The sequence below is a fragment of the Aquarana catesbeiana genome, linkage group LG06 (genome assembly GCF_042186555.1).
Source record: "Aquarana catesbeiana isolate 2022-GZ linkage group LG06, ASM4218655v1, whole genome shotgun sequence".
NCBI lineage: Eukaryota > Metazoa > Chordata > Amphibia > Anura > Ranidae > Aquarana > Aquarana catesbeiana.
In genome coordinates this window covers 373,773,871-373,795,360 of record NC_133329.1, presented here as the reverse complement: position 1 = coordinate 373,795,360, position 21,490 = coordinate 373,773,871, and the positions used below count along the sequence as shown (strand labels likewise).

General features: G+C 41.7%; 1 protein-coding gene across 1 annotated transcript in view; it reads right to left on the bottom strand.

The window, feature by feature from the left end:
* Positions 1-21,490, bottom strand: part of ZEB2 (zinc finger E-box binding homeobox 2) — a gene marked incomplete in the record, with an annotated part of 188,069 nt that overhangs the window by 20,910 nt on the left and 145,669 nt on the right. The window contains 3 exon segments of the mRNA XM_073634223.1: positions 155-369; positions 1,835-2,023; positions 2,907-2,978. Of these exon segments, the coding sequence (XP_073490324.1) occupies positions 155-369; positions 1,835-2,023; positions 2,907-2,978 (476 nt within the window).

Below are 21,490 nucleotides of genomic sequence, written 5' to 3'. Positions count from 1 at the left end.
AAAAAATCATTTAGACCTCAATTAAAGCTATTACCATTAAAAGATCTGCATCTTCAAAATGCCATGAAAAATTAATAATGATTGCCAATCAAAGCAATATAGTTTCTCTAAGGGGTTATTAAAGAGAGAATCACTAAAAGTCAGTCCCCCCCACCTGATCTCTCCCTGGCTTGTGCGTCAACATATGGCGCTCAAGTTGCGTGCGATAGGCGAATGTATAACTGCAAAGAGGGCAGGAGAAGTTCTCTTCGTTCTTCTCGTGGCGGTACTTGATGTGCTCCTTGAGTGACGTCAACCGCTTGTAGCCCCGGTCGCAATAGGGACAGGTTAGCAGCTGGGCAAAAGCATCTGGTGTTCCAGGTGGCAGGTCTAGAGTGGAGATAGAAGAGAAAAAGACACGGGGCAAAAGGTCAGCGAATCAATGGCAGCTAATGGGCTTCCTGCCCAGGATGGTATGTTTGGAGTCAACGCAATCTGCTGTAATGTCGTATCGCCATTTTAAACTGTTGTTCATCCCCTCCCCGTGCACCTATCTTTTCATACTGTAACAGAAAATTAATTACGGATCTTGCGTCTAAGCAATTTGTATCTCAAGAATGTACAGAAGATACTGGTATAAACAATTTATTTCTGCTTTCCTTATCTATTATATTTGAGAAGCTTTCATCAATTATTAGTTTAATGTTGCACGGAAGGATCATGTCATAATTTTGCTCTCTGTTTCTGCATGTTGGTTGGCAGGCAGTTAAAGCAGTAATAATTATAACAGGCTCTATTGGCGACTATTATAGATTTAAAATTGATAATACTAAGAGATGACAATACAAAAGTTCCAGGCTGTTGATAAGAGCAGAAATGGGTACTTCCAGGTAAATTTTGATTAAAGTATATAATTTTTTGTTCGTCATGGAGTGGGAAAGAGTTAAAAAATTGCCAAAAAGTTTTAGCTATATGTGACCCCTCTAGGGAAATTTACCCCCCTCTCATTTCTCCTGGTGGCCACTGCCACTGGGCTAGAAAGTGATCAGCAGGAGATGAGGGGTAACGTTCCATTGGTGACAACTCTTCTGGTGATAACTCTCTACAATGGAGTTTCCTATCACTTTAAAGAGTTATCCTGACTTTCGGTTGTGTCTCTAGGGCAGGAAGTAAAGGGAAGTCTTCCCAATCGGACACAGACCAAAAAACTGAGAAGGGATCTGACCATTCCTTACTTTAGATATACTATAGTAATATATTTCCATTTCAAAGAGGTGGTATGAGTGCTTTTATGAGTTTTTATGGAGTTGGTGTATGACACATGAATATATGGCAACTCATCCCTTTAGTAGGTATTGAAGCACAAGAATATGTGGATTGGATTTTTAGGGTTCTACAATTCGTACATGGAAGCAACATGTCTGCTCTTCTTCCTTTTAGTACAGCAGGGACACATGTCTTTTAGGCCTAGAATTCTTCTTTAACCCAACAACAATTAGTTGGATGAATCACTTCATTGTTACATCCATCCGTGCCGAGGCCTCCTGTTCTCCTATAATTTATGATGAGAATTACCTAGAACACTTGCTTGTTTTTAATTTTAACGCTAGTTGTGTTCAATTCATCCTCAGATCCTGGTTGTTCAGCAGTTCTTGTCCTTTGAGTACAGTGAAAAATGTCAGGAACTCGCAAACAGGACATCATGAGCTTATTGAATGTTCGGCTCATGGAATTCCAGGCCCGTGCAGCTGTTCCTGAAATTTTAAGGTAAACACCCCGGCACAGAGTGCATTTATAATTGCAACAGCTGCAATGGGTCCTCCTTGTAGTATCTAAAAATGAATCACAGGCTTACCATTCTCCTCCTGTCCGTTGGCTTCTGGAGTTCCGAGGCGGCACAGCTCCTCTGGGGCTTCTGGGTAAATGATGGCCGTGTCGCTGCGGTGTAAGTACTCTGCTATGCTAACGTTGTGCCCGTCGTTGTTATCCATCTTTCTATGGGTGAAATAGTCTTCAAATTCCGAAGCGCAATTTGTGTTCTTTACTGTGGAGCAACAAAGAACAAAAAATTGTCAAGAAAAATCAACTGTCTCCTTAGCTATCAATCTACGAAAAGTGGGGGACGAAAAAAAATGACAGTAATCGGAAATTGTGCATTTGCAGGCTGCGTGGAGTTCAAAATCTAAACGGGGGATTGGAATCCACTTTATTTTGTGAGATTAAAGAAATGTCAGCCATTATTACACTCAGTGTTGAAAAAACGTGCCCTCGGGGCAGAATGTTACTCGCTAACAGTCAAGTAGGATACACTTACGTAAATAAACACAACTAATGCTCAACAATGATGTCCTCTAGAACTGGCATTCTGTGACCCATGGTAAGAGAGTGAGCTGTTAACGTTGCCTAGAACCTCTGACCCCATTCCAATTCTTAACAGCTTACAAGTGGACTCTTAACTTGACAATATTGGGTAATTGCTAGTTGAACAAACAATCTTATTGGAGGGTAAGGAAAGCATGGCACAGCATTCACTTATAGAACCATGTGTCTTTTTTATGGCTACCTGTCATATAAATATTTCTTAGGGTGAAAACCATAAAGTAGGTTACGTTGCATTTTGCAAAAATAATAAATTACGATTAAAACAAGAAAAAAAAACTACCATATTGCCATTACAAAATTTTAAATACCGTAATTGCTACCAATTATTTTTATTTTGTTGGGAAATACACCAAAAGGGTTTAAGCTTAGGAAGAAGCAGTTTGGTGTTTCTTAATTTTGAACTTTATTGGATATATGTAGAATTTGGGCAGACTGGTGTGAAACCTAAAATCTTAATGTTACATTTTGGGAGATATGTTTAGGACATGGGCATGACAAGCAGACAATTACTATAATTGATGGATCAAGGAAATATCAATCATTACCTGTACCGTTATTGATAGTGGTTATGTGAGTGGCTTCAGGTCCCATACAATCATAGTCCCCTTTCATTTCATCTGAAAACAAAAAACAAAAAAAAAAAAGCTATAAAATAAGAATACATTACATAGGAAGCTCTGTAGTATTTGAAATATGGAGTTATTCAGGTTATGCACATCAATAATATTTTAGCTTTTTTTTTTTGCTACAGCCTATAAGTTGAACATCTAATTGAGGGTTTCTCAACCAGTGTTCTATGGAACCCTGGGGTTCCTCCAGAGGTTGCTAGGGGTTCCTTGAACAATCAAGAGTTTCTAGCTCAGGTAACCACTAATATAAATTACCTTTTTAGCTGTGTGTAAGAGGGGCAGTTTTGACCACTGGTCAACTGTCCTCCCACTAACCATTAATATAAAGGCCACCAATGTATAGGATCATTACTCCAACTACCAGTATAAGAAGGCCCTTTTCCACTGACCATTAATGTAAGGGGCAGTGAAATTTTCACCATTGATGCTAGTCATTATTATCTCTTTGATTTTTATGATTGTTGCTGAAACATTTTTTATAGAGCAAGGGAGTGGTCAAACATATCTGCTCTGGGTGTCCAATATGCTAGATACACTACATGTTGATCTAATTAGTTGAACTGAGCAAAACCAAATACATATACCTTCTACTAGGCTTCATATATAAAATTATCGCAGGTAAGAACTGTCTGAGATAACCAGTCAGACTCGGCACTACCAGGCGCTTTTTAAAATCTAAAACCATGTTTAGCACTAGGAGTGAGGTTTTAGCATTTGCGTCAAGATGGTCAATGCAGAACAACAGTGCCTCCATGTTGTACTGCAATGGCCTACTACATATACTTGACAGAACAATTTCAAGAGATGATTAGAAAAGAGTTTTTTTTTTTTTTTTTTGTAAAAAAGCTAAACAGGATTGAGGCTTTATCTCCCCTAACTCATTTTCAGTTGACAAGATTATTCGAGGCTGTGGCACTGTGTGCTTTGCATATTTCCGCTGAACGGTCTTCATTCTGAAATGAGTTTTATGAAGTGTTTAAAAGGAGGTGTTAGGTTAATCTGACCCTCAGCCTAAAGGAAGCTTCCGGCTAGTCACAACTTGTACATCATAGCATGCAAAGTCTGGCACTGGTGACACCTTATAATAATCCCCCAGCTAGGGAACTTTATTCAGCTAATGTGCTAGAGAACTGTGACTAAGATAGGGAAAAAAAAACCTTTACGTGTGATCCGTGAACATACGTGAAAACACAAAACGACAGCCTATGTACTTGAAAATACAAGAGGTCCTTGGTGTAAAATGAAGACGGTTCTCAGGCTATTGTTCTTTTGTGTCTTCATCAGAAAAGGAAATGTGGAGGTATTAGATGCTCAGTGGTTAAGTGAACACCTCTTTTGGCTCAAGATACTGGGGCAGCTTTAATAAGGACTTCTTCGCACCAGACACTTTTTCTGGCACTTTGATACATTTTTAAACACAGCAAAAGGCATGGACAAGAGAACATTTATTGTGTTCAAAAGGACCTGTTCACACCAATGCATCGCCTTGCAGGCTGTTGGCAAAAGGAATCCTGGCCATACACCTTTTAATTTTACCAAACAATCACTCATAGATTAGAGTGGTTGTTTAAAATGAAAAATCTATCCACCAAAACAAAGGTAGTCAATGATTTGGCTTAATCAAATTGGATTTCCCACCAGGAATGATCAACCTTTTTTGATGAAAATGATTGTTTACCCATTGAAACTGCCCCCTTGTTGGGTTGCTTTCTGACAGATACAATTATTTATTTTATTTGCTGTGATATATTACACATTTGTATCATTAAGCAAGGGTGGATCTTTGCTGACAATTACTGAAGCTATAATTGCTAGCAATACTTGCAGCTCCAGTAGACTTCAACAAAATGGTGGCCATCTGCACACAGACGCCGACTCCCTGTTGCTTAAATGTGAATGAGATGGGTAAAAGATGGCTTCAGCTCCTGTTCTCCACCTGTAGAGAACTCCTCGAATGCTTTTCGCCCTTTTTCAAGGCTTAATTGTAGAGGCCAACACTTGGCTTGGTAGAAGTTAACATCAACGTATCTGTTTGGCACACTGGAAGTTCTAATTACTGGGAGACTAACCAGAGTGCTGGAAAAATTGGCCACTAATCATCCCCTTATTCCTACAGAAATGGGAATGAGGCTCCCTGCTTGCGTGTTGGACAAGAAAGTCTGTAGCGTCAAGATTAAAAGTTTGCAACTAGCAGTTAAGCAAGGTAATCAAGCAGAGTTTCCTTTGGTTGGCCATTGTCATTGAGATTGAGATCTGCCCGTTTATGGCCTTTCAAATTGGGATCAACTTCCATAGTGTGCAGCTTATGTGGCAGTGAGAAACACACAGGAACATTTGACTTTGGTGACATTTCAATTGCTTTCTTCCTGAACGAATAAATGGTTTACAAACGAGGCAAGCAGAGAAACATTTAAGGTAGATCTAAACTCTAACTGGATGACATTTACATTTGTTTTATATTTTAAACAGTTGCAATGTTTTTTGCTTTTTTTTCATTTAGAAGTACAACCATTTAAAATTCTTTTTGCAACTCAGTGCTGCTGATCTCCTTCAACCTCTTTGCATCCACTTCCTGTCTATAGGCATGTGCTCAAGCAGCGCCTGCATGTCATTGCTCTGGACTGGTTTCCTAATGGCAACAAAGGCACAACCTTCCCGGTGACTGAACATCAGCGCGGCCACTTATAGAGGTTGATTTACTAAAACCAAATTGGCTGTTCACTCTGCAAAGGAAGTTGCACTTGGCAAGGGAATTTGCCCCAGAGCTTAATGAATAAGGCGAAGCTCTACTGACTTCCATCATACAATCATGTGCAAGCAAAAATGATATTGTTTTTTTTTTCAATTTCCGTGCACATGATTGGGTATTCTTTGCAAAGTGAAACTTCACCACATACACTAAGCTCTGGGGCAAAGTCTCTTGCAAAGTGCAACTTCCCTTGCAAAGTGAACAACCTTTTTGCCTTTAGTAAATAAAACCGATAGTCTTTACCAAATGTGCATGTTACAGGGTAACAACACAGAAGAACAACTGGGAAATAGGGGCCGAGCACCGTCAACCCATAGCTGGAAACACCCGAAGAAGAACCTTCATAGAAAGATTACCAGATATTATTTAAATGAAAGCTGCAGATTTAAAGAGATTTAAAAAGACTTTTAAAATGACATTAACATTTGGAAGCTTATATGAGATTTTAGTGATTGGGTTTACATTGAAGGTACAGAAACTGGTTCACAACCTGATTCGGAAACTGATTCGCTCCATCTCCAGGCTACCGCTATGCATTATTAATTCTCCGTTCAATTGTTAATGTGGTTGTAAAATTATTTTTACTGTTTCCGCCTGTGACAAATATTTCTGCGCTTGACATTCACGGGTTAACAATACCCATCGCAGCAACAATATGTCCCATTTATGTTATAATACTGACAATACGGATTTGCTCATCTTCTGTGCTGCAGCAAACTCCATATGGCAACGATCCCAAGTCTGGTCTAATCCCTCGGAGACCCAGCTTTCATATGGATTCCATACACTACAATAAAAGCAGCTCTATAGGAACTGACGGGTGGGTAATTGAGTCATTTATAGATATACTCCCAGTTGTAAATAAGCATATTTCTGTCATTAATGTTCAGTTCTGCAAAAGCCAAATAAAGAAAACCGGTCTGTATTGCCAGTGGCGACCGGTAGGATTTCGGAAATGCTTCTTGTCCTCCAGTTTTAGAATGTAGCAATGAGCGAGCGGTATGTTCAAAACTAATTTTTCACAGGGCGACTAATATAAACTGAAATCTGATTGGTTGGTATTATTAGCTAATGCATATTTTATGTCACTCTTATCCATATCCTTCTGCATTGCATAAGCCTCTAATAAAATGTTTATTAACTCCTTGTTGCCAGCCATGCCGCATGGAACAGCATTGTGGTGGGCTTAAAGCCATGCTGCTACATATATGAGTATAGCTGGCGCCGCTAAACTGTGCTGGGAGTGTGCATGTTCGGTGCCCCCTGCAAAATGACTGAGCTATTACCAACAGCTTCTAGTCACTGCTTACCATTGGGAGCTGGTAGTGGTCACATGACCACTATGACAGCCAGTCACAGCAATCACATGATTGGGAGCCCACCTTTTTGGCCCACAGCATCAGGAATCCCAGAGAGGACTAGCTGGGGCTGCTGGTAAGGGGTTGAGGGTCAGTGACAGCAGGATGCACTGTGCTGGAAGAGTGCTCACTCAGCGGCCCCCAGCACTGTGCCCGAGCTATTACTGATAGCTTCCAGTCACTGCTTACCACTGGGAGCCGGTAGGACACAATCATGTGACCACTGTGACAGCCAACTACACCAATCACATGATTGGGAACCCACCTATTTGACCCCTATTTGAACCAGCTAGGGTTGCTGGTAAGGGGCTGAGGGTCTGTGACAGCCGGAAGCACTGTGCTGGAAGAGCGCTCACCCCAGCACCGTGCCCAAGCGATCACTCACAGCTTCCAGTCACCACTTACCATTGGGAGCCAGTAGGACTTGATCACGTGACCATTGTACAAGACAATCACAGCAATCATATGATCAGGATCCTGCCTACTTGACCTCTGACATAAAGAACCCTTGTTAGGGCCGACAGGGGCTGTCGGTAAGGGGTTAATGGTCAGTGACAGCAGGAAGCACTGTATAACTTCTGATAGATTTTTTACATTTTACCAGTTAATATGAAATATTTGACACAATGATGTTGATTTACTAAAGGAGTAGAACATGTTCACTTAGTTCAGTGAATGAGGTGATGTTGAGTTGACTTTAAAAACCCAATTAGAAAATCAACCCAATAAGAAAAAATAAAAGAAAAAACAGGAGCTTCATCTTACTCAGTAAGCTCAAACTTAATGCGGCATCAGCAAAAAAAAAAAAACATTTAAAAAACAAGGGGACAGAGTTGAATAGCCATGGAAGACTGGCTGCCATTGCTTGAAGTTGCCTTTGCTTTCTAACTGAATGTGGATCCACCCTTTAAAAAAATTGCCGTAAATATAGTGCCTTGTTATGGGTTATTTAAATATAATTTTGGCAACATGCTACAGTCAGATGCCTCCAATTTCCTTGTGCTCTAATTCAATGGGATGGGTTTTCTAAAGGAGTACACACTGTTCACTTAGCAAACTGATTGGTTTGAAAGGCAAATGTTTACTTGGTTTAGGGAATAAGGTGAAGCTGTGTCCACACTGGATATCTAAGCTCAGTGGATATTCAAGAAACCCTGTCGCCAAACAGTGATTTCAAGAACAATATTTATATAAGATTATATATATACATTTAACAAATTTTAGGATGACCATACATGGTTCAAAATTTGCAAATTTCGATTCATGTATGGGCAGCACAGTTGTAGAGAAGTCAATTTACCAATCGACTTCTCTACAGCCACCCTGTTGGATTTTTGCCGCTCGATCAACGTTTCCGGCTTCAGATGGCAGCACTGATCAGTGTATTCAGACAGCGAGAAGTCTACTGGTTGTCATTATACAGCGGGGAGGATTCCCCCATCCAACTTGAATGTGTAAATGGGGTGAATGAAAATAAAAATGAGTCATCTATGGCCAACCCTAGGCATGTTATTTACTTGCAAAAGCCTCCCATGTGTGGACATCCAAAATACCCGAAAGTACTGTTGGGTACCCTCATCTTGGATGTGGTGTCAACAGCACCAGCAGGCTCAAGTGATACTCTATAGTGTTCCCCTTCACTCCTCCCCTGGTAGCCACAGAAAATGTAATGTAGGCAAGTGAGGGAAGGTGCAGAGGAGTTTGGCCAACACAGAGAGTAAATAGACAGTCCTAGAAGAGGATAGGTCTATGATGTGCAAGGAGAGAGGGAATTGACTCTTCCTAAAAAAGTCAAATCTGAAAACAAGTTCAGAGGCATATTGCAAGTAAATAAATAAAAAAAAATAATGGCAAGGAGAAACACTACTAAGGAAAACGCTTGATACTCAATACTTTTTTAAGTTAACCACAGGGTTTTCTTTTTTTACTTTGGTGGTCATTTTTGAGATATTAACTGCCACGGTTCTCTCCTCTCCTCAAGAACCCCTTGAAACCTTGGAGGAACCCTGGTTGAGAAAGGTTTGTATAGACTGTTCACTTATGATGAACAGTAAGAGGTCTTTGAGCCCCAAAATGTAAAAGCGGTTTCAGCAGAGGTGCCCAAATGTGAAGGAGATGTGGATTCTGTATAAATTCAATATTTTGTTGCTCACAGAATAGTATAAAAACACTGTCAACGCATTTCGTGGCACTACAATAGCCACTTCCTCAGGATGGTGCTCACTTATGATCAGCTGTCATAAGTGAGCAATCTATACCAGCTTTTCTCGACCAGGTTCCTCCAGAGGTTGCTAGGGGTTCCTTGAGGAGAGAACCATGGCAGTTAATCTCTTGAATAAAATAATCACCAAAGTAAGGGGTCACTACAATGTTCGATCACTAAAGATAATTCTGTTATATAGAGCAGGCAAAACGCTCTACAACCTACTGATCACACAAATGTAAGCTGTACAAATTTTTTTTAGATGTGGGGCCCTGAGGCCGTAAAACTTTTTCTAAGGGTTCCTCCATTGTAAAAGGGTTCAGAAAAGATGGTCTATACCAGGGGTCTCAAACTGGCATGCCTCTAGCTGTTTCAAAACTACAAGTCCCATGAGGCATTGCAAGGCTGACAGTTACAAGCATGACTCCCACAGGCAGAGGCATGATGGGACTTGTAGTTTCGCAACAACTGGAGGACCGCCAGTTTGAGACCCCCGGTCTATACTAATACAGTAAGTCAACCCCATTGAGGTGTGACAGAGAACCAGTCAGATTCTTCTATTTCTCGTTCTAGCACAGTAATGGAGAGTAAAAGGAATCATGTTCTTGGTCTTCACAAGCAACAGGAACAGCCGTGTTGGAGAACCTTGACAGATAAGACTGCATTTAGCAAACACTGCCCAGGGAAAGTTAAAATCAGGTAGCGGCTAATCCTAGTTCTGCGTTCTTCCTGAGAGGGGTTAAAGTGTTTCCAGCCTCCCATATTTATATCAATCTTTGCAAGTAATTAGATCAAGGTATTTCCGAGAAGGTTGAATAAATATAGCTATTGTATGTCCTTCTCCCTTACTCATCTCATGTGATTTCTGCTACTTAAGAGTCACAAGATTCCCATCTGAGGGTACACAAGCTCAAGCACAGTGAGAAAAACAATTTGTAGCAATTCTCTTTTTTTAAAAATAATTTTTGCACAGTGTGTGTCATTTTCAAAAGTTTTTCTTTACTTCCTTCCTCATTGTTTTTACGTGCAAATAAGTAAGGAGAAGTTCACATATTTGGATCCCTTCCAGATGACATATGGATTGAAGTTGGTAGGAAAATTGCTTTTGCAGCACCCACCAGCCACTGATTGTCCTAGTTCTATGTTATTTTTCGTGACCCATTGAAGAATAAGAGTTTAATGCTGAGATTGAGGGCTCATTCTCACTATGTCTTTGTGAGTCATGACGCGTTGTGTTAAGGCAACCCATTTATTCTGAATGGGCTGGCAGCGCAAATCACCAGAAAACACATCTCTGCATTGTCACCAATGCAATACACCGAACACAACACTACGTGTTCGGTGGTGTGATGTATTGCAGATGCTCTGAATTTTGCAATAATAAAAACAGATCAATGTGAATGGCCTAACCACACACTTTTTAATCTGATTGTACGATGTTTATGCAAGTCTTCACACCACACCGTTCTTGGTAAATCCAAAGCAGATTGTGCCGAGATTGTACAGTCAATGTGTATGGCCAGCTGTAATAAAGTGTTTGAAGGAAGAACCATTCTTGTTATCAGTAGTAGCCAGATTTTGCAGGCAGATACCCCCTGAGAAGCACATGCCAGTAGGTATCTACCCACCTCTACCTGCCTACTGTGCCTAACGGTAAATCGGGCTCGGATTGTGTGGTAGTTTCAGCATTGGACATTGTTTTGTAATCTATTAGATTGTAAGCTCTTACGAGCTTAACTCTTGTATTTTATTGTATTGTAATTGTACTGTCTCCCTTTATATTGTTAAGCGCTGAACTAACTGTTGGCATTATATAAATCCTGTATTATAATAATAATAATAATAAAAATAATAAAAAAACTCATATTGCTTATTATATAACGCTATATATTGAATAGAAAGCACAGACGGCCATAGACGAGCCGAAAATGAAACGAAAATTCTTGACGATTGGCAGGTCGGTTATTTTTCGCATCATTAGGATGCTAGCTGCAACACGTGAGAGAGCGGGGGGGCAAACTGCAACTTTGTGTGTCTTATGGACGCATAAAGCAGTGGTTCGGGAGCGAGCATGCAGCGGTACCCCCAGGGCAAGCTACTTTCTCTGGGGGCACTGATTGAGGGGGAGGCGCCAGGAGAGCCAGTGGGGGGACCCGAAAAGAAGAGGATCGGGGGTGCTCTGTATAAAACCACTGCACAGAGCAGGTAAGTATAACATGTTTGTTATTTTTAAAGAAAAATAAAGCTTTAGTATCGCTTTGAGAATATATATTTGGGTAGATTTTTTTATTCATTAAAGCGGAGCTCCACCCAAAAGGGGAAGCTCCGCTTGTTCGCACCCTTCCCCCCTCCACTGCCACTTTTGGCACTTTTTTGGGTGGAGGGGGAGGGGGAGCGGCTACCTGGTTTTGACAGGTACTCTCTCCTATTGCCTGGTAAGATCGCTACACAGCAATCTATGCTATGTCCGGCACTCCCTCACTGCCTTCTAGGACCTGTGTGTGTCCCAGAACATGATGGGAACATTCAAAAAGTGCAGCGTGACTCGCGCAGTAGGAAACTGGCTGCGAAGCCTGATTTCTAATTGCGGCACCTGCACCCAAAGCTGATGGACAAATCGGCTTTGGGGTGCCGACATCACTGGATCCCTGGACAGGTAAGTGTCCTTATATTAAAAGCTAGCAGCTGCAGTATTTGTAGCTGCTGACTTTTATTTATTTATTTTTTACAGGCTGGAACTCCGCTTTAAACCAGAGTTTGGTGTCACTTTATGGAGCAGCAGCAGACTGAGGAGGTTACTCTGCTCTCTCCTATTAGCATGCAGCCAGCCTGATTGGCTCCCAGTGTTGCCCCTCCTTCTTCTAGTATTATGCTGCTGTATGGGGAAAGGCAAGGCTGACACTGAATCAAATTCAGGTTCTCACACTACTTGCAAAAAATTTGAATAAGATATAAATTAATACAGAGCTGCATTAATCTGCTACTTTTATATCTGCCTGAAGTATATCTTTAAAGCAGAACTTTAGTAATTTTTTCAACTTCACATCTATTAAATCTTGAACAGGCAGCAGCTTCAGCTGCCCACAGTTAAAATGGATGCAGCCAGACTCAGTGGAGGGAGATTTCTGCAGCATATTTGCATACCAGCCAACTTTTTGAGATGGAAATGAGGGACACCTACTAGCAAAAGCATGTAGGCATAGGACACACCCCCTGCCACGCCCTCTTAAAGGAGAATTAACCTAAAAAAACATTAGTTAAACCCACAAGAGCTTTTTTTTACCACTACTATTCCTTTATATTGGCTTTTGAAATTTACAAATGCAGCAATTTAGAATTTGGATGAAAGGTTTAGTGCTGGGAAACACTTTTTGAAAGATGAAAAGTGCATTTAATATACAACTATATGGATCAGACCACAATGAGGGACAAATGAGGAGGAAAGAGGGACGGAGGGAGATTGCTCCAAATCAGGGACAGTCCCTTGAAATCAGGGACAGTTGGGAGCTATGTATTTGGCAAGTACAGAATCACAGTTACTAATTGGTATGGATAGGTGACAATATTTATGTATAGCCAGCATAATTTTTAAACTTTTTCTATGTCTAATAAAATGTGATATATATTTTTTTACCTTGGTGTATGTCTAATTCTATTTGCCTGGCACCCACAAAATCCCATTAAAGTATCCAACTGTTTACATACAGAATCACAGTATCAAACTTCCCAACTGTCCCTGATTTCGAGGGACTGTCCCTGATTTGGAACAAAATCCCTCTGTCCTCCTCATTTGTCCCTCATTTTGATCTTATCTATATAGTTGTATATAAAATGCACTATTTATCTTTTAAAAAGTGTTTCACAGTACTTAACCTTTCATTCAAATTCTAAATTGCTGCATTTATAAGTGTCAAAAGCCATTATAAAGGAATAAAAGTGGTAAAAAAAAGCACTTGTGGGGTTTAAATAATCTTTTTTTTTTTTTTTTTTGCATAATTCTCTTTTAAGGGGGGGCGTGGCAGGGTGTGTGTCCTATACCTACATATTTTTGCTAATAGGTGTCCCTCCTTCCCATCTCAAAAAGTTGGGAGGTATGCAGTATACATAAAATAATATGCAAAGTGGGTGGAGGCAGGGGCGTTGCTAGGTCTACAAAAGATCTGGGGCTAGAGCCCATAGCAGCGTAGTAAAGAAAGTCATACGCTTGGGCGGGCATACACATGTATATATAGTAATATACGTGTGTGTATATATATATCCCCAGAGAGCCCCCCCACTTACATCAGGATCCCCAGAGAGTCCCCCCTTACATCAGGGTCCCCAGAGAGTCCCCCCTTACATCAGGGTCCCCAGAGAGCCCCCCTTACATCAGGATCCCCAGAGAGTCCCCTTACATCAGGGTCCCCAGAGAGTCCCCCCTTACATCAGGGTCCCCAGAGAGTCCCCCCTTACATCAGGGTCCCCAGAGAGCCCCCCTTACATCAGGGTCCCCAGAGAGTCCCCCCTTACATCAGGGTCCCCAGAGAGCCTCCTTCTTACATCAGAGTCCTCAGAGAGCCTCCCCCTTTCATCAGGGTACCCAGAGAGCCCCCCTTACATTAGGGTCCCCAGAGAGCCTCCTCCTTACATCAGAGTCCTCAGAGAGCCTCCCCCTTTCATCAGGGTACCCAGAGAGCCCCCCTTACATTAGGGTCCCCAGAGAGCCTCCTCCTTACATCAGAGTCCTCAGAGGCCCCCCCCCCTTACATTAGGCTGCCCAGAGAGACTCCCCCTTAAATCTGGGTCCTTAGAGAGCCTCTCCCTTGCATCAGGGTCCCCAGAGAGCCCCCCACTTACATAAGGGTCCCCAGAGAACCTCCCCTTTGGGGACCCCTGCAGAGACTCGGGGCTATTGGCCCCAGATTTGGGGCTATAGCCCCAAAAGCCACCCCCTAGCAACGCCCCTGGTTGGAGGGAAGCTTCAGAATGTCAAAGATGTTTTTATTACAAACTATGAGAGCAGACTGCAGTTCATCTTTAACATTAGGCCAAGTAAGGCAAGACTGCAAACTTTTGAAAACTTTCACCCAAATGCCTTTCCTGACAGGTGTGCCAGCGGCATGCTGGGAATCTATAAAATTTCTCTCCCCCTCTTATTTTTTTTTTTTTTTTTGTCCTCCGCCGTTTAATAGGGCAGCGCGTATTTATTTTGAAAACAAGAGTAAAAGTTAGCATTTTCCTGTCGCCCTCTGGGATAAAGGTTTGTAAAAATAAAGAACACTTTCTTCCCTCCCGGTGGAGGAATCCTTGTATAAGCAGAAGAAGGCCAAAGGCAGGTGATTTATTTAAGCGGATGATAATGATGTCATGCAAGCATTTCAGCACACTGCAGTCCACCCTATTGTGGGACGAAGGAATGTCAAGGACAATGGCGAGCACAAAACTTTGATTGTGCCTGAACCGGAAAAACACAGTCAGAAGTTGCTCAGCCCCTTCTTCAGTTCAAACCTTCTGCATCCTGCAAGACCAAGAAGGAGAAAGTATGGCAGAGTAAGCAGAAGGGAAGGAGGGGGGGTTATCTCATACACCAACTATGCACAGAGGTGCTCTGAGAGACAGACAGGCACCATGGATAAAACACCGCTAAACAAACCTGCTCCAGAATTAGAAGGATTGTCTGCCCAGCAGGTTTCAGGCAGAAGAAGACGAGAGTAAAAAAATAAAAAAAATAAAAAAAATCTTGATGTAAAAAAAAAAAAAAAAAAAAATGTGTTCTATCTACTGGACAAAATAAATGCCAGGCGTGATTTCGGTGGAGGTGGGGTGGGGGAGCCACAATCTTTTTTACATTAGACTTTGTGGCACCAGATCTGAGCACTTTTAGCACAATAAAAAAAAAAACCCCTATAAATCATTACCAGTCATTAGTAGCAGACAGGTAAAAGCAAAGTATCTCTCCTAGCTTTTGCAGAATAGTAAAATAAAATTATGGATAGAGAGGACAGGGGAGCTGTCAGACAGACTGGATGGCGCAAACCGGCTCGTGGGTTAACCCTTCGCAGCCTGGGATGCCCACCAACGCTGGAGGGGCCCAAACTCCCAGCTAACAGCTAAGTTGCTCAGCTGAAATGCACGTATGTAATCCGCGTACAGGAAGCTGATAGAAAGATAGATTTAGGTGTGTCTGATTGCAGATATAAAGACAGATTCAGGTACTTCCAATTAGGGCTTCCCCTGTCTCTGCCAGTCTGCTGTGCTGAGGATTACAGGACGCTGATCCTAGGTGTGCGCAAGGGGGTGTGCCAGGTGTGCCTGGGCACACCCTAATCACTCAGTGCGGTGCAGATCCCCCCTACTGACCGAACGTCCCCATATGTTAGCCCCCGCTGCCCCGCAGTGCTGCTGGCTTCCCTCCTCTCTTCTCCCCCTGGCTGCTGCAGGGGATGTTTCAGGATGGAGAGGGTGGGAAGGGGCTAGTAAGTATGTGATTTACCGGTGCCTTCCTTTTCTAAATGAACACACTCACACTGTGTTCATTCAAAACTGAAGCATGTTACACTGTTTACTATGCTTCAGTTTGTGAATGAACAGAAAGCTGCTCAGCAAAGAGCACTTCCCATTCATTCCCTTTCCTGTGCAACTGAGGCTGCAGAGAAGAGCATGTGTGTTTAAGCTTTGGGGTGCACACCCTAATGCAATAGGCTGCACACACCTATCAAGCTGATACACAGACAGATTCAGGTACTTCGGATTGGCTCCTAGGGCTTCCCCTGTCTCTGCTAGTCTGCTGTGCAGAGGATTACAGGAAGCTGATATAAAGACAGATCCTAGTACTTCTGATTGGCTCCTAGGGCTTCCCTGTGTCCCCCAATTTGCTGAGCAGAGAAATACAGGAAGCTGATATAAAGACAGATTCAGGTACTTCCGATTGCTTCTTAGGGCTTCCCCTATCTCTCCCTGTCTGCTGTGCAGAGGAGCAGAGGAAGCTGATATAAAGATAGAATAAGGTGTGTCTGGTTTCTAATTTAAGATAGATTCAGGTACTTCTGATTGGTTCCTAGGGCTTCCCCTGTCTCTGCCAGCCTCCTCTAGAGAGGATTACAGGAATCTGATATAAAGACCAATTCAGGCACTCCTGATTGGATCTTAGGGCTTCCCCTCTCTCTCAGCTAACAGCTAAATACTCCGCTGAAATGCACGTATGTAAACTGCATACAGGAATCTGATAGGAAGATAGACTTAGGTGTGTTTGATTGCTGATATAAAGACAGATTGAGGCATTTAAAATTGGCTTCTAGGCCTTCCTCTATCTCTCCCTGTTTGCTGTGCAGAGGATTACAGGAAGCTGATATAAAGACAAATTCAGGTACTTCTGATTAGCTCCTAGGGCTTCTCCTGTCTCCTGCAGTTTGTTGTGCAGAGGATTACAGGAAGCTGATATAAGGACAGATTCAAGTGCTTACTCTGGTTCCATGTAATTATTTTTAAAGGAACACACAAATGCTTTTATATACAGTATATATACTATATATATATATATATATATATATATATATATATATACAGTATATATATATATATATATATATATATATATATATATATATATATATATATAATTTTGTATTTATTTTTTGCAGTTCAACTATAAGGCCTATCTCCGGGGGAAGCAAAAGTCCTCCCTTGCAGTAGGGTTGCCAGACTGCAAGGGTTATATGTTTATGTCTAGGGTACCAGAAAAGGCAATTTTACTGACCTGATCCCCAGTCTCCCCCGCAGGCAGCACTCCCTACACTCCCGCTTGTGGACTGTCCCTCTGCGTCTTCATATCCATCACAGGGCCCTGCATTGTACTTAATTATATTAGAGAACTTGTGCCCAATGAGGCACAAGGGAGAAGAGTTTTTCGGGGCCCAGCCCAGCAGCCTGGAGGTAGCCTGTGATAGCGGGGGAGGGGGGGACATGTAAGTAAAAGTGCCTTTTACGTTACCCCATAAACAGATATTTATGTCTTGCAGCGTGGGGGGGGAGAAGGTATTTGTGTTCCCCAGAGTTCAGCTCTAAAGAAGTCAGGCGGAGTCAGTTTTTAACCCTTCTCACAACGGCCAAAGTATAGAAAGTGAGAATACTGAGATGGGATTCGCACTTTGTCTCTTCAGTCTTTCTTCCTCACTCTGCCAAATATTGGATGTGACGCACATGAGCTGAAGGACTCTATTCCTTTTCAATAAAGAAAGTGGAAAAAAAAACACTGATCGGTTGCAGATGATGATAAGCACTTCCGAAACGCACAAATGTTCCTTATTACTCAGGAGTTAACTCTTACACTGCCCAGCTGTTTCCAACAGTACTTCAAACTGATACATTAGAATCAGTTTAGCCCATAATAAATGATCCCTGATCACCTTTGGACCTCTGAACCACCCACTATTTTTTTATATTCCTTGGGGACAACTGTGGCGAAATGTCACCGGCACAGTTACACTTGGGTTATTCCCGATGGTGATGTCTTGCTGCCCTAGTGGTTACTCTATCCTGTAGAATGAATGTGTAATTGGAAAATCAAGCTGCATGAGAATCATATCTTCTTTATTGCAATGTAGGAGCCTACAAAGACCGGAACTTCTGGAAAAATTTACTATAGAATCCTGAAGAGCTAAAAGAAAACAGAAGTCTAACAGAAGGCTAATCTAAGGATCATCTTCTGTTAAACAAGGGCGGCCACACAGGCATCGAAATTCGGTTGGTCTCTGCTGAACCGGGTGAATTTCAGTACATCTATGGCAGCTTAAAGTGGTTGGAAGCCCTCACATATAGCAAGTGAAGTGAACAGCCTCAGATGATACACAGAGATTAAACAAATCTCCCTACATAAGTTTTACATGTATATCTTCTGTCTTCAGCTTTATATATTCTTTAGAAAGTGCACACATGTGAGATTTTCTCTTCCTGTTCAGCACTGGAAGTGGATTCTTGGCATACAGCCGATTGGAGGAAAGGCAGACACGCCCTCTCCACATAGGTAAAGGAAGAAAGGACTGTGCAGAATTGTGCTGTGACAAGTCAAGCTCTCTGCTGATCTATTTATAGCAGCCTCCCACAACACAAATTTCAGGCTGGTTTTATCTTGGGTTGACGGAGAACTTGTCAGAAGTTATCATGCTGATAACATAAGAACGGAGCAGCAGAAACACACGGGACTTAGTGCTTTGGAGAGAGATAAGAAAACACTGCAGATCTATGTGCTTAGGTCAAATTTCATGAATCAGGTTTACATCCACTTTAAAGAACTTTAACTTATCTTAATGCATTCTATGCATTAAGGTAAAACAACTTCTGATAGCAGCTCCCCCCCTCTACCAGACCCCCCAATATACTTACCTGAGCCCAAACTCAATGCAGCGATGCGCATGAGAGCCAAGGCTCTCTCGGCTCTCTCTCCCCATTAGTTCAGACCCAGCAGCGGCAGCCATCAGCTCTTGCTGCTGTCAATCACAGAAAGTAAGGAGGAAGCAGGGGGCAGGGCTGAGACACTCTCTGTGTGTGTCTTATAGGCACACAGAGACAGCTTGGGAGCAAGCACGCACGAGTGCCCCCATAGCAAGTGGCTTGCTATGGGGGCACTCAGTGGTGGGGAGGGAAGCCAGGAGCTCCGGTGGGGAAGAGATGGATGGGTGCTGCTCTGTGCAAAACCATTTCACAGAGCAGGTAAGTATAACATGTTTGTCATTAAAAAAAAAAATACCTATAGGCTCCATTCACATTGTGACGCCAAATCGCTGCAATTCTGCCCAGGAATCAAATCGCCTAGGTCTGAATGGACCCTTAAGCCATGCAGATGTCAGTGTTGCCCCAGATTGTTCTTGGCCTATTTACTAAGTATGAAAGTAACTATTTAGAATTAGAAGTCCTTTCACACCTATACCTTTCAATGTAGGAACTTTAGCGAACATCAAAGCAACTACACAGGTTAGCCCTTGTTTAAATGGTGCTAGTTCACATTGACTTGCATTGTCCACCTTTTGATGCTTTGATGTGCGTTATGGAGCCTATTGATGGAAATGCACAATTGCCTATAATACTGTGCAAATTGTACAAATGCATGCAAAGGCACATGAAAGGGTATGAACCAAGTTCTAAGGTTTGCATAAATCAATATAGATCCTTAATAACTCCCGGTCTTAAAAACCTGAGTTTCCCAAATCTGGCTTGCAAATTTTAAGAAAATCCCTAGTCTTGCAATTGTCTATGGAAGCTGTTCAGTACAGCAGGAATCTAAACTTTATTTGAAGGGGGTAAACTATTTGCGCTGACAATTACATTTTCAGAAGGCTGGGTTTAATAAATACAACAGGCAGATAGTATAATTAGACCTGTCTGCAATGTTCTGAATAAAAGTTAGTTTTAATTTGAAAAAAATAAAAAGTAACTTTTTTTTTTCCCTAGAAGTTTCAAGTCTTGCATTTGTTAAATCCCTATTAATTATTCCTTTAAGGGTAAAAAAATCCCAGTAATTGGCCCTTACCCTTGATTTCTAGATATTAAAATTTAAACCATCAGTACATTCATTCTTATGGCTGCGACTATCTAGTTCATTAACAAATATGAATAGCTAACACCAGCTCATTTAAATAGTATGTCATACAAGACTTCTTGCCGCACTCAGTTTCTGTCACCCGGCTCCCAAGAATCATTGGGTCTTATTATACATGTAAATGGCTATCATAAAAATAAAAATTTCATTTAAGATTGTTAATGACTTGTACAGCAGTCAGACTTCCTTTAATGATCATCCTATGCCCCCTAATTAAACGTATTTATCTTTCCACCATCTTTAGCTCAGCTCCCCCTTAGTAAAAAAAACCTGAAACCTTAAGGTCTTGGAGCTTTTGACGATAAATGTTTATGTGAGATTCTGAAAATGTTCAGCCCTTCTGACTCATGAGAAAAAAAATATATATCAAATTTAACAAGCGGTTTATAATTTGTTTGGGAGCTCGAATACAGATGCTGCTAGTAATTCATTTGACATAAAAAAATAAAATAAAATAAAAAAACAGACCAATAGCAAACTGCTTTTTAGATTTTAACTGACAGACTGCCTTGTTCTAAGGGATGGATCACTGCATTAAGGTCATAAAACCAGCACTTAATAGAACTAAGTAAACGACTGCACTGCCGGTGATCATATTTTAAAGGGTCAGTCCATGTAAATGTGATATTTTCGTTATAGGTGGAACCTGAGGTGAGTCACACCCTGTCTTGTATATATTGGGAATTCCAGCAGTGACCAGTCACTGTTACTGTCAAGTTTCGTATTTTGTCTGGTCCCATCCAACCTGTAACGTTTCCTTTTTTTATCACTGTATCCTTTATAATAAAAAATATAGCGGGAAGCAAAAAATAATAATGGCCGGGTAATATACCATACTATACCAAACTGAGATTTTAATATTAGTACTTTTCACCACTGGGGCCTCTGAGGGATACCATGAAATAGTTTAGATGCCAAGAATCTCCCCAAAACTAAATTATCAGGTTTGGTTGAACTGGCCCTTTAAAGGGGAATTACTACTTCAAAATTTGCTACGAGGTCAGGGCAAAAGAGACATTCAAAGTCTTTTTCTGTCAAAACACTTCTTCCCCTTTCACCTAGCAATTTCTTTATTTTCTATGTACACTGTATGAAAAATGCACCATGCTGTGTACACTCTTGGCTCATTCCTGCCTGCTGTAAGTTGCTGAGAATGGGCCAGGTGCCAGTTACATCATCAATGGCCGTCCAATGGCCAGAGAGGAGGCCTGGGAACCCAGAAGTAGCGAAAGCGGGGGCAGGGCCTGCATTGCAGAGCTTCAGAGATAGGTTCATTTGTGAACTAAGTATGACTTAATGTACAAGTATGCTGGCAATATTTATTTGGTTTTCACTCTTCCATTACCGGCCAGAAATCCCTATATAACCCCTGTGTAATTTCCAGGAACGTTCTGGGTGGGTCTCTTATACTGTTTCCATGTGGCAGTGCGTGGGCCTGATGATAGGCTGTTCAGGCACCCAGAACTGCATTGTGGGAGAAAGGGTCACATGTATACCCATACCTAGAACTACAAGGTATTTCGCAGGACTTCAGTAGGTGAGCGTAGGTGTGAAGTATTAGTGGCAGAGAGGAAGCGCTATCCAAAAACCTATTTGCTTTACCCTGAATGAACCGAA